The sequence below is a fragment of the Chrysochloris asiatica genome, unplaced genomic scaffold (assembly GCF_000296735.1).
Source record: "Chrysochloris asiatica unplaced genomic scaffold, ChrAsi1.0 scaffold00090, whole genome shotgun sequence".
Classification (NCBI taxonomy): Eukaryota; Metazoa; Chordata; class Mammalia; order Afrosoricida; family Chrysochloridae; genus Chrysochloris; species Chrysochloris asiatica.
In genome coordinates this window covers 11,745,101-11,763,794 of record NW_006408608.1, presented here as the reverse complement: position 1 = coordinate 11,763,794, position 18,694 = coordinate 11,745,101, and the positions used below count along the sequence as shown (strand labels likewise).

The window sequence follows — 18,694 nt, the reverse complement described above, 5'->3', positions numbered from 1 at the left end:
TTTGGTTTTAATTGGAAACTGTCTCTTTAAATTTCAAGGAGATCTCTTCGCATGCGTAGTAGAACCCTTCAAGGGTGGGGCTGGGGTGTCCACTAGCTCAGGCACCCCTATAGTCCCCAGAATGGAGGTACACAGACAGCAAGGGACCAATGAACAGATACCAAAAGAAAGGAATGTCCACAGCTTTATCTCAGCGGTTCTGCCAGGCGTCTGTGGATGCTCCAATCCTTCCCCCACGTGGTCTCACCCATGATGGCGGCTCCTGGAGCAGCCAAGTGTCCTGGACTAGAAAGCAATAGATTTCTTGCTTCTGCCACAAATTCCCCCAGCTGTGAGCCTTCCAACCTTCTAAGTATTCCTTTGTATGTGGTTCAGAGTTCTGAGACCATCCCCTGCGCCTGCTTAGTCGGTATTCTGTGTTGCTGTTGACGGAGCTCTTTGCTACACGCCCACCTGATCCGCCATCTTGTTCGTTCTCCAAAAATAAATATATTTAATATAACAGTTTTACTAATATTGACAAGTTTTCCTTTAAACTCTAAAATATTTTTCCTTTGTTCAGTTGCAAATGGTGCAGGAAAAATGTAGAAATGTAGAACCTACCTTTTATAATTAAATTAAAATTCAGAGTTCTGTTTTCCTGGCAGCTGATACTATAATTATCTGTTAATGTCCTTTACAGCTCTGTCGTACATAGAGTAAGAAAACCAAGCTCCCATCTCTTAGTGAAAAAGTCACTCCAAGTCTATTCACAAGTCCTCATCATCACACTAGCTAATATTCATACTTTTCCCAGTCACAGTTCCATGTACCTGCTGTATCTTCACTCTTTTAATCCTCACTATTGTATGGTGCTTTAGGCTAATGCATTGGACTGTAAAGTTGGTTTGAACCACAAGGTCAAGAGTTCAATCTCACCAGCTGCTCCTTGGAGACCCTATACAGGGTCAATGTGAGTCAGAACCGACCAGACAGCATTTAACAATAACATTTTACAATAGAATAGAGACTCCTGGTATGGCACTGTAGGATAAGCTAACTGGACTTCTTGTTGTTGTGAAGTGCTGTTGAGTCAGTTCCAACCCATAGCAACCCTGTACAGGGTTTCCGAGGAGCAGCTGGTGAGCTTGAACCACTGACCTTGCAGTTCAAACGACTTTGCAGTCTGGCGCATTAACCCACAGTGCCACGCCAGGACTCCTTCTAACCATAAAATCGGGTTCAAACCTGCCATCTACTCCTCGGAACACTATACAGGGTCGCTGTGAGTCAGAACTAACTCAGTGACACTTAACAACAACATCACACCATATGGAATCCTGGTATGGTGCTGTAGGATAAGCTAACCACAGGTCGGCAGTTCAAACTCATCAACCGCTCCTCAGAAATCCTATAAAGTGTTGCTATGAATCAGAACCAACTCAATGGCACTGAACAATAGCAACAATAATATTACGCCATATAATAATAATCCCCACTATGCCGCTGAGATAATTGAGGCACTAGGCATTCTAAAGTAATTGTTTTGTGTAAGGTTACAAAGCTAAGGAATGACAGAAATGGGATTTGAACCCAGAAAAATCTGCCTCTAGTAGCCAGAATCTTTACTACTATATGGCCCATCTTTTCTTGCCAACCATATTCAGTCTGTCAGGTAAGAAAGGAAAGGACAGTTCTAACAGTGGCACAAGGTAACACAAAATTCTTTTTTTGTCTATAAATATGAACATGTGTATCTATGATAAGTATTGATTGACAAGGACTGTGCCAGTAAGCTCCAGGAAATAGACAAATAAATCACAGATGATTATGCCCCAAAGAATTTAGAATTAAGAGAAGGGAAATAAAATGCATAATAAGCGCCCGTAGTACAAGACATAACCGACTCAATGACACATGACCACCATCACCAGACACAAAGACTTACAGAGGCATTGGTAGAATGCAGTAGAGAGAAGAGAAAGTTATTCCGTTAATGGAAAGACACTTTCCTTTTTTTTTTTTTTTTGTTATTGGGGAGGGATCACTGGGGAGACTTTAGGATGCAGGAAAACTTCCTGAAGGATGCAATATAGGTAAGAAAAGATATGTTGGACTTGTCATTATATCACAAAGTCAGCCAGCAATTTGTGTATTTCTTATAGTAGTAACTATTTGAGCTAGGCCTTGATGTACAGGAATGACTTAGGTACCTGAAGTTTGTACCAGGGCCAGTCCTCAGGCACACTGAAGGAGAAAGCAGGTAGAAGGACCCCAGGTATGTGAGATTGAGTCCAGGTGGTATTCTCAGGGCAGATTTTAGAGTCCTGAATATCCAAGCTTGTTGAAGTTCCTTTACAATGAAGACCAGAGAGGAGCTCTTGTCTTTTAGCATGGGTAGCCCATGTAGTAAAACACAGCACTTCCTGGGAGCTCCAAAGTGCTAAGGTTCTGATTCCTGTAAATGTGTATTTCCTTTGAGTGTTTCACCTAATCTTGCTTGGCTTTATTCCTGATTAGATTGCAGTGGAGGTCACTGAATCATTTGTGGAGTACATCAAAACCAAGCCCATTGTGTTTGAAGTCTTTGGGCATTATCAGCAGCACCCCCTTCATCTGCAGGGACAGGAACTGAACAGGTTTGAACCCCATGAGCAAAGATTTCTGTTGTTGTGATTAGATTGTTTTGGTTTTTGGTAGTCATTTGCTGGAAAGGAAGAAATTTAAGGGATTAAGATAGTTTTTTAAAATCCCCTTATGTTTCCTCTCACCCCCTAAATACTAATTTTAGGTACAGCAAATTGAATTTTGCCCAGGTGACCTTGAATTTCATCTTTTTTATTTTGAATAAGGTAAAAATGTTCATAAGGATCTATCATGAAAATTGCGTACAGTTCCTAATGACTCAGGACTTTATGAAATAAAAGCTCTAAGAAGTAGTATCAAAATTGGTGAGGCGATTCATGACGGGGATGATGATGGCAGAGTATCTGTGTTCTCAAAAGGGTTTTCTGTTTCATCTGTTAACTACAGTTTACAGAAGGACTTTGGTTAAAATGTTTTAGCCTTAATTCCACAATGTGGGATTATGTCTGATGCCTGGTATTATGCCAGAATTGAAAATGCATAAGATTTGTTTCTAAAGGAAATTTAACATGCCAGGCTATCATTTTCATCTTTGCCTTCCTTTCTTTGCAGTCCACCTCAGCCATCTCGACGGTTCTTCCCTCCACCCATGCCACTCTCTAAACCAGGTGAGCACAGCTAGATTGTCTGCATGGTGTCCTCTGTGTGATGTTATCCTAGATAACTTTACAGAGAAAAGTCAGATTCCAATTCCTACTCCTCTTCTAACCTTTGAAGCTCTGACTAGAATTCTTAGTACCTGTTTTAGGATTAGAAGAAACAAATAGGGCTCTATCCCTGCCAATCCTTTGATTTTTATTTACTTCTTCAACCTGGGGCTGATTTTGATATCTACCTGTACTTAAATCTTTCTGTAACTTCTCCATAACTCAGGGAACTAAGCATTTCTTTGCATGTTCTATTATTCTGTTTATTCACTTATTTTGTTTTGCTTCTTCTTTCTGTTTATTTTCATCCTTTTCCTCATTGCCCACCTCCCTAATTTCCACCCCCAGCCCTATACTCATTCTCTACCCTTTTTACTCCTGTCTCCATCCTGTCTTCAGACCATGAGAGAAAGACTGAATTGGTTCGGTTTCTCATGTCTGGCGACGTGAATGTGCATGTGCTGGCATCCTCTGCTGCTGCCATCTTCCAGGATGGGGCCAACCCATTGCCACCTTTTCTCTTTCTGCCAGTTCCCAGCTGCCAGAGCGAGAGGGTATCCAAATGAGATAGTTAGTTGTAGAACCATCCTCAGGTGCTTGTCCTAGAGTTCAGCACTCCATCTAGATTACGTGAGATTTCCTTTAAAGAGCTTTAAGGAAGCACATTCTTTACTTGTGTCTCTTTTTGCATCCCTGGTAGCATAGTAAGTGGGCTGTGTGTTGGGCTGCTAGTCACAAGGTCAGCAGTTCGGATACACCAGTCACTTTCACAGGTGAAAGATGAGGCTGTCTGCTGTTGTAAAGATTTACAATGTCTAAAGCCCATTACATAGGGTCACTATGAATCAGAACTGACTCAGTAGCAGCGGTTAGGTGACCATAGTTGATGCTGATGTTTCTTTGGGTTCTCTGCATTTAAATCTATCTCTTGATTCTTGCTGCCTTTCCCATGTGTCCTCGAAGACTGACATTAGTGAGGCTTAGGGTTTTGCTGAGGAGACTTAGATTCTACTTTGACATTTTCTAAAACAACTTTTTACAGTTCCAGCCACCAAGTTAAACACCATGAGCAAAACCAGCCTTGGGCAGAGTATGAGCAAATATGACCTTCTGGTTTGGTTTGAGATCAGTGAACTGGAGCCTACAGGAGAGTAAGTCCAACTCCCTAAATGATTAAGGTGAAGTGGTTTAAAATTGGAAATGTAATTTTGAGTTTCTCGAATCATTGTTACTGTCAAATTCCAGTTTTTGAATTGAATTTTGGTGGTCTTGGTATTATTTTTGAGATAAATGTTTGTTGGAGAACTGACTATCCAGTGTAGTAATTTGCCTTGTTAGAAGCAGGAACATCATAGAGACTTATTTAGCAATAGAACTTAAATTAGGAATAAGTGTGGAGACATACATTGTTATGTGGGGAAGACAGTATACATATATGGTGGCTTTTATCAGCAGCAAAGCTGTTAAAAATGGAGGCAGAATTATATTTCACATAATATGATTAAGATTTATATCAATAATCTCAGTGAGAGGTTGTGGGGGCAGAATGTTTCCCAAGGTCAAGGTTTCCCAATCTTGTTGAGGGCGGTGGGATGTTTTGTTTAGCACTGTCTGTGCCTCTATCCATGAGATGCCAATAACACTTCCCCCCATGGTGACAACTAAAAATGCCTGCAGATCATGCCAAATGCACCCTAGAGAGTAATATCACCCCTGGTTGAGAACCACTTTCCTTGATCAACATTAGCATACTTTAGGAGCTGTGTTAGAATCAGTGAAAAAGCCAATTCTTGATTTTAGCTGTTTCTAAAATTCTTTAGGAGGAAAAAAGAAAGAGATTGTACTCCTGAAACAGAAACAAGGGGCTGCACCAGTTAAACATGAATGAGGGGAGTAAATGTTATTGTAATGTTCCTTACCAGGATACATTTAATGAGTTCTTACTGTTAGGTACGCTGGTCCCATCCCTGTGTCTGGTTGTCACTATCAACATTACTTAGATGAATTTGACTTTTCATAGGCAAATCTATGTGATTACAACTTGCATTCTGAATGAGAGGCAGTTACAGTAATAGTTTCTACTATTTTGATTGCTTTCTGGAATCTTAAAAAAGTGTCTAGAGTGTTAACAGCTCGGTTTCTGCCCTCCTGTCAATACCATTGCACTTACACAGTATTTACTGAATATCTATGACACCAGAGGCTGGGAGGAAGCCAAGCATTGATTGTCCTTTAGTACTTCAGTCTCAAACACTTCACACATAGATAGGTGAACACGTTTTATCCATGCAAGTGACCATTTTATTCAATGCCAAAAATTGGCTTTAAAAAAAAGATATGGTCGTCAGAGGTTAAGGGGGAAAAAAATTAAAACCCACCAGGATCTATAGCAACCAGGCACAACCTTGCAGTTGAAGTAAAACTTAGTTTGTAGTAAGCATTCTGTCTAACAGTTGTTTTGCGCTTTTATTTTTATAGGTACATCCCAGCTGTGGTTGACCATACAGCAGGCTTACCCTGCCAGGGAACATTTTTGCTTCACCAGGTACTAACAAGGGAGTAAAAGAGGCCTGGGTTAGGAGGGAACACCAAAAAGAATTTAGGCTCAGGAATGTAGTTCTTTCTGTTTCTCTGGGAGTTCTCCCTGCTTTCATGAGTTTGTGACTCTGAGACACTGTCCTTTCTTGCTTCTGATCTACATTGCCAAGGTGGGAGGAGCACTTATTATCCAGCTGGCTTCTCTTGGCTTTTATTTATTTATTTATTTTTGTATGTTTGTGTTTTGATGTTTCTTCCTTAAACCAGTGCGTATATATAGTCATATAGTATCTTCCATACAAATATTTTCAAAGAGTTGTTTTGAAAAAAAATAAAATAAAAATTCATATACCTGCTATGTTTTGTGCAGCTTCCATGCTATTTTATACATTTTTCATTTCATGCTATTTGGAAGCTCTGTACTTTCACAGCCAAAAGTTTTAATGGGAGCAGAAGGTAAAGATTTCAGTAGACTGAAAATCTGATCGTGAAGCATAGATCCCCATTGTTGTTGTTATTAAGAGTCATCGAGTCGGTTCCAACCCATAGTAACCCTGCATAAGGTTTCCTAGGAGCAGCTGGTTAGCTTGAACCACCGACCTTGCAGTTCAAACTGACTTTGCAGTCCAGTGCATTAATGCACAGACAGCACCAAGTAGGTTTGGTTTACTCAGTGCTTTAAAAGGCTTAAGTCCCAGGTGAGCATAGAAGCTGGGACCTCATCCTCTGTAACATACAACCTAGACATTTGATCTTAAAGTCATATCAGAGCTTGACTGAAATTCAGTCCCTGCCTCATTTTCCTTTGTTTAGAATTGCTGGGTGGACAGCATTTCCTGCTCTCTCTCCATGTCCTTCTTTCCTGCTTATTCTCCAATTGCCTTACCAGTAAATTCAGAACACAACAAAACAGGAGGAAATAGTAGATTACCACAATTAAATGGCAACCCTGCTTCATTACATAGGGCATCCAGCGAAGGATCACAGTGACCATCATCCATGAGAAGGGGAGTGAGCTCCACTGGAAAGATGTTCGTGAGCTGGTGGTTGGTAAGTATCTTCCATCAGCTTGTAAAGGAACCAGGATATTTAGAGATGTCATTATTCTCTTTTTGGAGTCCCAAAGTGTGTGGAAGATTGTACTGGAGAACATGGACCATGGAGAATGTAGGGGACCTGGGTTTGAAAATGCTCTTGTATTTTCCAACGTCCATCATTGGTTATTCAACCAGCCATTACTTTGCTCATCTAGGTGGGTATGGCTCAGTGCTAGAGGCTGTATGAGGGCACAAAAGAAGTCCCAACTGATTGTGTGTACTTACAGTTTAGGTGGGGAGATCTCATATATGTGCAAAACAACTTGATAATGTTATATTGAATAATTAAGTGCTGTCTTAGGTTCTCTGGAGGAGCCAAACCGATGATACACATACAGAGACAGAAATTTATTTCAAAGGATTGACTTACGCAACTGTGGGACTAGTAGGTCCAAAATCTGTAGGTCAAGTGGCACACTAGAAACTTCTACTGGCTATATCTTTTCCAAGATCCACTGGTCAGGCACAAGCCAGAGATTTCTGTAGGTTTACATACCAAGATTCACAGTCACAGTTCAGGTGATGAGAAAAGTGAAAAGTGTGGGGTCAAGAGAATCTACTAGCATATTCCTTAAAAAGAAAGAAAAAGAAATATATATATATATGTAAGTGGGGCTGTGTTAGTTTTTGGGAAAGAATTTGAATAGCTTCTGGAGAAGTATATACATATTGTGCTTTGGCTAGAAGTTTAGAGAGTCAATTAGTATCCCATCCAACAATTGGTGCCTATTATGTTTTGTGACGTTGATTGCTATTATCTCTATGCACAGCATTCTTCTACTCAAGTATCAGCATAGTCAGTAATGATAGTTGGGCACCATCTAGTTATTCTGGTCTCAAGCTAGTAGAAACTGTTTAGTGTGGCCCGTTAGTCCTTTGAACTAATTTTTTCCTTGAGTCTTTGATTTTTCTGTGCTGTTCTTTGCTCCAACATGAAAGATTGTCATATCTTACATGGCCACTTGCAAGTTTTTTAAGACCTATTTACCAAAGTTCTGGTGTGGCACTGTGGGATAAAACATTGAACCACAAGATCATCTGAACCACAAGGTCAGCGGTTCAAATTCACCAGCTGCTCCTTGGAAAGGCAAGGTTGCTGTGAGTCAGAACCAATTTGACGGCACTTAACAACAACACCAACAACTCACCAAAGTAGGATGTAGAACATAGTCTTTATGTACTCTGTTATGCCAGCTGTCCTAGATGTTCTCAGAGACTGTAGTCTAAGCCTTCAAGCTCTGTGACTCAGTCCTTCAAAGTGTTTGGTAATGGCTAAAAAGTTTGCTTAATTTTGATTTCTGTATACTGTTCTCCACAGGGTAAGTAAAAAGCATTACTACTCGGGTTCCGGTTCATACATGCATGAGTTTATTCCAGACAAAATGTGTTTCAACACGTCTCTGTGATCAGTGGATAGCTGCAGATGAGTTCTCTCAATAACACACACATGTTAGTCTCATTAGGGTACCTTCAAAACAAAGGTCCAGTCTAAACAGTGTCTGACTTCCAAGGGGATCTTTTGGGCTAGTTAAATTCAAGGCACAGAGGTCAACTCAGAAGGTTATGGTGACTATCTTGTGGGGATTCTGAAGAGCTAATCTTGATGGAGGAGTCCTGGGTGGTGCTGTAGGGTAAGCACTGCACTGCAAACTGAAAGATCCACTTGCCACTCCTCAAAAACCCTATTACCAGGTCGCTCTGAGTCGGAACTGACTCAATGGCAATATCAATCTTAATAGAATTTCTGAAAGGACACAGGATGATCATGGGAGCTCATGATGAAGTAGTTTTAAGAAAACTGAAAACTACATTGTTGAGAAGAAGGCCAAGAAAGTTGTGATGAGGAATTTTTGTCTATCACAACAATGTGCCTGCTTATTCTTCAAGGCTGCCCAATGATACTTTTGTTTGGAAACCTTACCTAATCCAGCCTACAACAATGATTTTGCCCCGTAATACTTCTTTTGTTCCCAAAACTCCATCCACATTGAAAAGGAAGACCATTTGAGTCATTTGACAATGCCAGACTGCCATTTTGACATGTGCAAATCACCTTCAGAAGTGTATACACCTAGGTAGAGGATATGTTGAGAAATAATAGCTTCATTTGTATTTTCATTAAAGGTTTCTATGGTTTTGTAGCAATACTTTTTAGGTTACTCTCGTATACCTGGATATATGTGCAGCATGTGCAAGTATGTCTGTAGAAATATCCTGTGACAAACATATATATTAACTTAAGTGAGAGGATATGCTTGTGAGTACCGTTGATTTTGCATACCTCGTAGTGTCTTCCTTTGCCTTGGTTATGTACTGACCTCCTCTTTACTGTGTGGTGTCTTTCCCTTCACTCAGGTTAATTCATGTGTACTATCTAGTGATTTTCCCTTCCTCTCCCTCCCACCCCTGGTAACCATCAAAGAATACTTTCTGCCAGTATATCCATTTATATTCTAGCAGCACACCATACCCCTAAGGAGACGCTCCTTTAAACTGATTGGATGATTGCATCAGATCATATAGTGAAAGGTCATTACACTACCTCTCACTACCATTGGGAGTCCTGGTATGGCACTGCAGGATAATGTGCTGGACCACAAGGTCAGTTTGAACCACAGGGTCGGTGGTTCAAACCCACCAGTCGCTTCTCAAAAACCCTATAAAGGGTCGCTATGGGTTGCAACCTACTCAACGTCACTTAACCGCAACAACAGCAACCTCTACCATTGGAGTCCTGGTATGGTGTTGTAGGATAAGCACTAGACTGCTTACCCCACTAGCTGCTCCTTGGAAACCCTATGCAGGGTTTCTATGAGTCAGAACTGGATGATGACACTTAACAACAACACTACCATTACATTATTGTACCTTACCTTACCTTACCTTACCTGACATTACATTACATCAGCTAATCTAATATCTGGCCACACCACTGAGAATCATCATCTAACCAAGTTGACACATAAAAGTAACCATCACAACTACCAAAATGAGGACAAATGAAAAAGGCCTGTGTTAAGAAAATGCTTATTCACAGATCTCCTAAAGTGAAGCTGTATTAGTTTTGGGGAAGGATTTGAATAGATTCTGGAGAAATAAGAGGCCTTTTGTTTCGTTTCGTTTTGTTACTTTCCAGACATGGAAACATAGCAATGCGTATGGCTAGGAACTCATGGCTAGAGTGGAGAAATTACATTTAGGCATAATGAGAGTAACAATTAACTCAACGGTGTAAGCAGAGATTCCTAACCATGTTTGTGTCATGGACCCCTTTGGCAGTTTTGAAGCCTATATACCCCTGCTTTGCATTAGGTATTTTCAATGTGGAAAATACTTGGTACTATTAAGGAAAGTATAATATTGGAATATAATTGTTAAAACATTAAACAAAATTGTAAGAAGCACTCTTTTATTGGTTTATCAACTTCAAACTGGTGATGAATGTAAAGATATTTTACACTAATTTTATATGAATACACCTACTGAGGGACAGATTCACAGATACTAGTAATTCTACTGTGGTATATTGCCTCCCTTCATAATTGAAGGAAATGCCAAATATCAATTAGAGATTCATGAAAATAAAGATGTAATTTTTTTTTTTTTTTCTGTCTGAGTTCTTGGACCCTCTGAATTCTTGGACGCCTTTGGGGAGATCTGTGAATAAATTAAGAATCCCTGGGAGGCATTCTGGGGCTGCGGTTTTCAGAATCTTTTACGAATTAGTTTTCATCTGGAACACTAGTAAGTAAAGCAGAGGAGATGCTTTCTGATCAGAAAGGGTGACATAGGGTGAAAGCTGAAGTTACTAAGGCTTCTCTGAAAAACTCCCTGATTTATTTGCCTACTTTATTTACCAAACACTTACATGGTGCTTACTGTGTACTTATTAAGTACAGAATAAACCAAATGACACTCCAGTACCTGGGCTTACACCATGATTTAAAAGTACGTTTCTTGGCTTAATAAATTCATGTTGTGTTTTTAAGTGTGCCTATATTCTGATTTTTTTTCTTTCTTTCTTTTAGGCCGAATTAGGAATAAGGCTGAGGTGGATGAAGCTGCAGTTGATGCCATCCTCTCCCTAAATATTATCTCCGCCAAGTACCTGAAGTCTTCCCACAACTCTAGCAGGTGGGGCCCCCAAGGCGTGTGATGAGTCAGCCCCTATGGATTAACTGGTATACCAGTAGATTCCATAGTCACTAGTGACTCTTGATTCAAATGATGGAATGACTTCTTTGCACTTCAAAATGCAGTTTCCTCCCTTGTCTATCTCCCTCTCAAAAACAAGTAAATCTTCAGAGCTATAGTTATAAGGGTGACCAGTTCCCCTTATAGAATGAAAATGTTTAATCCCATGTGGAGTTTCAGTCACTATTAACACAATGACAAAGAGAAAGCAAGCAAAGAAAACTCTTTTTTAAAGTGCAAATAACTTATTACTGAGACGAAATGTTTCCCTGTGATACAGTTGCTGTGGAGAAGGTTATCACACTCCTGGGTATCCTGGGAACGTCTCCACCATGGCTTAATGAAGCCTCTTGTGTCCAGTCATTACTGCTGCTAGTATCGGCTCAATTATCTTCAGGATTTGTTATTTTCATTTATGCATAAAGTCTTCTCAGGCAGACTGTTTAAATAGCTAATTTTATTTTTCATTTTAAAGTTACTGAGTGCCATCAAGTTGGTTCCAAGTCATAGCAACCCTGCATAGATAGGGTTTCCAAGGAGCAGCTGGTGGGTTTGAACCACCAACCTTGAAGTGCTGTAGCGCCACACCAGAACTCCTATTTTTAACCCTAAAACCCCTTTTATAATTGTGTTGATTAAAGACAAAGCATAAAGTAAGCAGCCATTCTGCTTTCCCATGTTCATCTGGGGCTCTTGCCCAGGAAAGGAGCTGTGTCATTGCGCATGAAGACTTGATTTCTTCACCTGGCAAAGGCTGGAAAACAAAAACGTGGCTGTATGTTTTCATGTGGGCTCAGAATATACTGCCTTCGGGTAACATTTGCCAGTGCTTCTGTCTGTGCCTAAAAAAAATTGCTCATATGTTGGGAAGATGCAGAAATAAAATAAGACAATGGTCAGAAACAGAATTAAAAGGAAAGCTTGGGCCAAGATGAATTTCTTTCTGTTGTTTACCTGTATGATAGTTTTGCCTAGACTCTTATTATTCACTTGTTTGCATGTATGAAGAACTGGCTGTGGGGAAAGAAAGGAGTGTGAGAGCATGTGGATGTATGGGAAATAGGAGTGTATGTATGGGAAACAGAAGTAGCAGAGATTAAGAAGAGGGCTTTGACCTTCCGTAGACTATATTTGGAGTCGTGATGTGGTGCTGAGGGCTAATGCACTTGGCTGCAAGATCGGTGTGAACTGCAAGATCAGCTGTTCGAGCTTACCATACATTCCTCGGAAACCCTAATCAGGGTCTCTATGAGTCAAAACTGACTTAACAACACTTAGCAACAACTTAGGGAGCCTCGGTGATGCTGGAGGCTAAGCATTGGACTGTTCCAAAAGGTTGACAGTTCAAGCCCATCAGCTGCTCGTCAGAAGAAAGATGAGGCTTTTTTAAGATTTACAGCCTCAGAAACCCTGTATAAGGTTGCTATGAGTTGGAATCAGCTTGATGGCAGTGGATTGGGTTTTAGTTTTTTGGATTTGGACTATACTTGAGGAACTCTGGTGATGCTGTGGGTTAGGCATTGAGGTGCTAACCCATAAGGTCAGCAATTCAAAACCACGAGTTGCTCTGTGGGAGAACGTGAGACTGTCTGCTCCCATAATGATGTGCAGTCTTGAGAACCCTATATAGGGTCACTAGGAATTAGAATCAACTTGGTAAGAGTTGATTTGGGTTCTTAGGGTTGTTGTTTTTTTGACTAGGGCAAAATCTTGAACAATCTCACTTCCCTGAAGTCAGCAATAACTCCTTCCAATGCTCTCTCTTCTAGCAAACAATTTTAGCAATTGTTCAACTGGCATTCACTACCGTATTTTCTTTGCACTAAGAAATGTATCTTAAGTTTCCCTAGGTTACTTAGCAAAATACATGGAGAAAGATATTTGTTTGAAGTACTGGTTGTACTAACCTGGTTTACATTAGTGTAGCCTTACAAAGGCCTTTGATTCATTCTCAGCAGTGGGTTAGATGTTGTAGGAGATGATGAATTTGTTATTGTCATCAAAACAATTAGCTAAACTAAAGTATAATAAAAAAGATGCACACCTTAAACATTTTTGTTTTTTAGTATTGTTGTTAAATGCTGTTGAGTTGGTTCTGACTCAGAGCAACCCTATATAAGGTTTCCTAGGAGCATATGGTAGGTTTAGCAGTATTTATTTGTCAACCTCTTGTGCAGGGTCAAGGCCTTTTCTTTAATTACAGGCTCATTTATTGAACTTTTCATTGTTTTACTTGCAAAACTACACCCATAGTTTCTCATATGGAATAAGAGAAACTCAGTTTGATGGAATAAGAATGAGAAATCTGTGAATAAAATTTAAATTTAAAATTCTTTAAACTTTTTGAAATTCTTCCTTTCTTTATATTTATCTCAGCCAGTCTTAACAGTTGCTTTTTTAAACAACTCACCATTATTAAATCTTTTGAAAACATTCTATTTGGTTTCCACAGAAACAGAGACTCTCATTGCCCTCATATTTCAACGGTTTTTCTAATATTTAATTGTTGTTTTTGTTATGTGCCATCAAGTCAGTTCCAACCCTGATAGGGTTTCTGAAAAGTAAGCTTGAACCACCAACCTTGTGGTTTAAATTTTGCTGTCCAGAGCATTAACCCGCAGCGCCACACCGAGACATATTTAGATAATTATAAATAAATAACAATTGGCATAAACAAGTCTGGGACCAAATACAACTCATACATGACATAACATGCAACTCAACTCTTAGGAGCAATGTACCTGGTCATGTGAAAAAAATAGGTCACCAGTTCTCTTGTTAAGGATATTTAAAGAGAAACAGACATCCGAATTTATCTTTTAGGGACCTAGAGAACATAGGTTAATGCGGTGAGGTGCTAAATGGAGTTTGGTTAAGAGAATCTTCTGTACTATTTGTGTAAGATTAATGGTGAAGATTAGACTCACAGAACCCTTACTTTTATGTTATGTGTGTGTGTGTGTGTGTGTGTGTGTGTGTATATATATATATATTAGAATTTTTTTCCTGATAGACTGATAACAGACTATAACTGGCACGATCCAGTACTTCTTTTCATCCTAGACCTATGTGTGTATTGTTAACAGCTGAGTTACAGTTTTCCTTGAACGCCACAGCACACCTACTGCCGTTCTCAAGACTTAGTGTTCTCTAAAGGAAATATTAGAGGTCGTCTCCACAATCCTTTTTATGCCCAGCATTCTCCTTATTTGAATGTCGGGAGAGGGATCCATGCTACTGTGTGCCCTGTATCAAGCTGCCCATAGGATCCTCTGCTTGTTAATTGTCCACATGAATTCACTTTGCTTTATCAGCAAATGTGTCTTTTTTAATCTATGTCCTCTTTGCTTTTCTCTCATCTTTTTTTTTTTTTTTCCCTGCACTAGCAAAAGCCTTTTCTATGTTTTGCAGGTTCTTTCTTGATAAGGATATTCTTAGGTATTTTCCATTTGCTTCTTTGCATGTAAAGATTCTAGTTTGACAGACTGTCTTATGTTGCTTTGATTGCCATTTTCACTTAGTGATTTTTCCCATGCAGTCTTCAGCTGTCCCTAGAATAGAAAATACCTTATTCTGTTAACTATAATACACTTTTTTGAGCCCTGGGTCTTTCTGACATATGTACAATTCAGCATTTAGCTTCTTAATTGATTTGTATTTCAGACTTCTGAGTCATTTTGTCATTTCATTCACTAAACTTGCTCATTTTATCCTTAAACCCCACAACCCCAAATTTTCCTTATCTACATTGTTGTTGTTGTTAAGTGCTGCTTAATCGGTTCCAACTCATATTGACCTGTTTAGGGTTTCCAAGGAACAGCTTGTGGGTTTGAACTGCCAACCTTGTCATTCGCTGTCCAGTGCTTACTTACCCTATAGTGCCAGAGAAAAGAATAGGAAACAGAGCTTGAGATACTGTGTGAAATGAAAGGAGAAATATTCTACTTCATCTGTGTTACTAAGTAGAATATTTCTCCCTTCATTTCATACTGTATCTCAAGCTCTGTTTTCTGTTCTTTTCTTTGTCCTCTGCCAAAAGCTTTAAAGATGTGTTGGCATATGGCATATGACTTTGCATAACTGTTTACTTTTACTTGGTTTAGTCCTGTGCAACAGTAAAGACCAATTTTGTTATTTGGGTAGCTGTGTCTCTGAGAAATATTTTGTTTATTTTTAAAGGATTTCTTTTTCTGCTCTCTGGGGTAATTTGTTTTCTTTCTCTCCTCTTTGGGAATAGAAACATTGAAAAATCCTTCTTATGAAGTAAAGGTAGTTTTTTCTCCTCTCTCATCATCTGACTTAGAAAAGAAGACTGAAGAAATTGATGTTGCTGTTAGGTACCATCGAGTCGGTACCGACTCATAGTGACTTCATGCACAGCAGAACAAAACACTGCCTGATCCTGGGCCAACCTCACTACTGTTGCCACACTTGAGTCCGTTGATGCTGCCACTTGGCCAATCCATCTCGTTGGAGGTCTTCCTCTTTTTCTCTGACCCTCCACCTTACCAAACATGATACCCTTCTCTAGCAACTGGTCCCTCCTGACAATATGTCCGAAGTATGAGAGATGAAGTTTGGCCATCTTGGCCTCCAAGGAGCACTCTGGCTGTACTTCTTCCAAAACGGATTTATTGGTTCTTTTGGCAGCCCATGGCACTTTCAATATTCTCATCCAACACCATAACTCAAAAGCATCAATTCTTCTACTGTCTTATTCACTGTCCAACTTTGGCATGCATATTAGGTTATTGAAAATGCCATGGCTTGGGTCAGGCGCACCTTAGTCCTCAAGCTGACATCTTTGTTCTTCAACACTTTAAAAGGGTCTTGTGCAGCAGATTTGCCTAATGCAATACGCCGTTTGATTTCTTGACTGCTGCTTCCGTGAGTGTTGATAGTTGATCCAAGAAGAATGAAGTCCTTGACAACTTCAATCTTTTCTCCGTTGATAAGAATGTTGTTTATTGGTCCAGTGGTGAGGATTTTTGTTTTCTTTATATTGAGATGTAGTCCATTCCAAAGGCTGTGCTCTTTGATCTTCATCAGTAAATGTTTTAAGTCCTCTTCACTTTCAGCAAGCAAGGTTGTATCATCTGCATAATGCAGGTTGTTAATGAGTCTTCCTCCAATCTTGATGCCACGTTTTTCTTCATATAAACCAGCTTCTCGGATTATTTGCTCAGCATACAGGTTGAATAAGTACAGTGAAAGAATACAACCTTGTCGCACACCTCTGGAAGTTCTTTGTCAATGTATGCTTGCAGCTGTTTCTGTATTACCTTTAGTAAAACTTTACTCATGTGGGATATCAAAGAGATTGTCCAATGAGGATACGTGGCATGTAATCTAAAATGTTAGAAAATGCCTGTGGTTAGTAAGACTGACTTATTTGACTGCTAACTGATGTGATCGATATAATGATTTTATATTTTAATCTGAACTCTATTCAGTCTGCATTGCAGAGGTCTGCCTGATGAGCTCTCTTGAGTGGATCCATCAGGTATGACTGTTCATGTAACAAGTTGTTTTTAAAAGTTTTTTCAAAATTAACAAATTCAAGAGAAGATATCCTGTTTCTCTACTGGTGCTGCTGCTGTTCAGAACATCTTGAGAAATCCAGTTGGAATGAGCTCCTAACCACCTTATGAGAGCCATGTGGGATTCAGCCCAGTTTATAATCCTAAATTCTATTGCCAGATTGATTCAGTTGACATTTCTTACCAGTTTTAATTCTATTTCTGAAAAAGACCTCTTAAGAGAGGTATTTTGAGAATATTCAGTAACTAAACCAGTGTCTCCAATATAGGAACATTTTATTGGAATCAAAATTTCATGCCATCTTCCTTTATGTTGGCCAAGTGTGTACCACTGAAATATTCTCTTTTATATCAGTGTGAAAATTTATCCTGAAAACAGATATGAAGGGTGTTCTTAGCGCAAATTCAAAACATTTGGTTTCAGTTGAAAGAACCTAAATGATGGCATGAGGGGAGTGCTAAGTGATAGTTGTGAACTTGAACCCCTCAGCCTGGAAGGCACTCAAAATAATTGAAGAACTGCCTCCTCAAAGAATTGACCTTAATGACATGAATGGAACAAAGCTTTGAGACCTTCATTTGCTGATGTGGCACAACTCAAAATGGAGAGAAACAACAGCAAACATCCATTAATTATCAGAACATGGAATATACAAAGTATGAATCTAGGAAAATTGTCATCAGAAATGTAATGGAATGCATTAAAGTTGATATCCTAGGCATTAGTGAGCTGAAATTGACTGGTATTAGCCATTTTGAATCAGGCTATCATATGACTTAACTATTCTAGGAATGACAAAAAGGAATGACATCTAATTTGTCGTCAAAAAAGCATTTCAAGATCTATTTTGTAATCATTGCAATGAAACGAAATACCATAGGATGAATGTAAAGCTAATGTTCTTGCATGTAAACTATCACATAATTCACAATAAAAGCTTAAAAAACAACAAAGAAAGGTATACAGTTTAGAACAAATCTGAAAAAAAAAAGAAGAAAAACTCAAAGACTACAGCCCTCAGTATGGCTTGCACTTTAATGTAAAAAAAAACAAAAACAAAAAATCCTCACAACTGGACTAATAATATGATAAACAGAGAAAAGTTTAAAGTTGTCAGAGACTCAACAATCCTTGAAGCAACAGTCAAGAAATCACATAATGTATTACATTGGGCATATCTGCTGTAAAAGACCTTTTTTAAAGTGTTCAAGAGCAAAGCTGTCAGTCTGAGGGCTAAGGTGCACCTGACCCAAGCTATAGTATTTTCAGTCACCTCATAAGCATGTGTAAGTTGAACAGTGAATTAATGCACTTGAATTATGGTATTGGTGAAGACTATAGAAAGTACCATGAACTTCTAGAAGACAGACAAATTAGTGTTAGAAGTACAGGCAGAATGCTCCTTAGAAGCCAGGATGGCGAGACTTCATCTCGCTTACTTTGGACGTGTTTTTAGAAGGGACCAGTTCCTGGAAAAAGACATCATGCCTGGTAAAGTGGAGGGTCAGTGAAAAAGAGGAAGATGAGTGAGCAGCAACAACAGGCTCAAACATAACAATTATGAGGATGGCGCAGGATTGGCACTGTTTCGTTCTGCTGTGCGTCACTGTGTGTCAGAAACAACTGGACGGCACCTAACAACAACCATTGATAAGAATTTGCACCAGGTATCACCAAAGTAATCAATGTCCTTATTCCTAGAAGGGGACTTCATTACACTTCAGCACAAATGTGTTCTGTCCCTGTGATGGGCCAGGTAGGCACTGTGCCAGGTACTAAGGCAAATGCAGGACACAATGAAAAAGCTCTCAAAGTGTTAGTGTTCTCACTCAGTATCTGTAGAGTAGTGGACAACATCACCCCAAATTAGAATGTGTTTATAACCAAATTAAAATGAAGAGTTGATCCAAGTAGTGGTTGTGGGTGTATGAGGAGGCGTCAGAAAGTTCATGGAAAAATGGAATGAAAATATAATGGAATTAATCATGAACTTTTTAAAGCCCCCACCCCTCCTATCAAGGGTTCTGTGCTGAGCCCACAGAGTCCAGGAGT

General features: G+C 39.4%; 1 protein-coding gene across 1 annotated transcript in view; it reads left to right on the top strand.

The window, feature by feature from the left end:
- The window catches only part of KIF1B (kinesin family member 1B), a 196,135-nt gene that overhangs the window by 163,051 nt on the left and 14,390 nt on the right, over window positions 1-18,694 (top strand). The window contains exons 31-36 of the mRNA XM_006866398.1: window positions 2,500-2,618; window positions 3,178-3,233; window positions 4,315-4,423; window positions 5,751-5,817; window positions 6,776-6,860; window positions 10,936-11,041. Coding sequence (XP_006866460.1) covers window positions 2,500-2,618; window positions 3,178-3,233; window positions 4,315-4,423; window positions 5,751-5,817; window positions 6,776-6,860; window positions 10,936-11,041 — 542 coding nt within the window. The remainder of the gene's footprint in view (window positions 1-2,499; window positions 2,619-3,177; window positions 3,234-4,314; window positions 4,424-5,750; window positions 5,818-6,775; window positions 6,861-10,935; window positions 11,042-18,694) is intronic.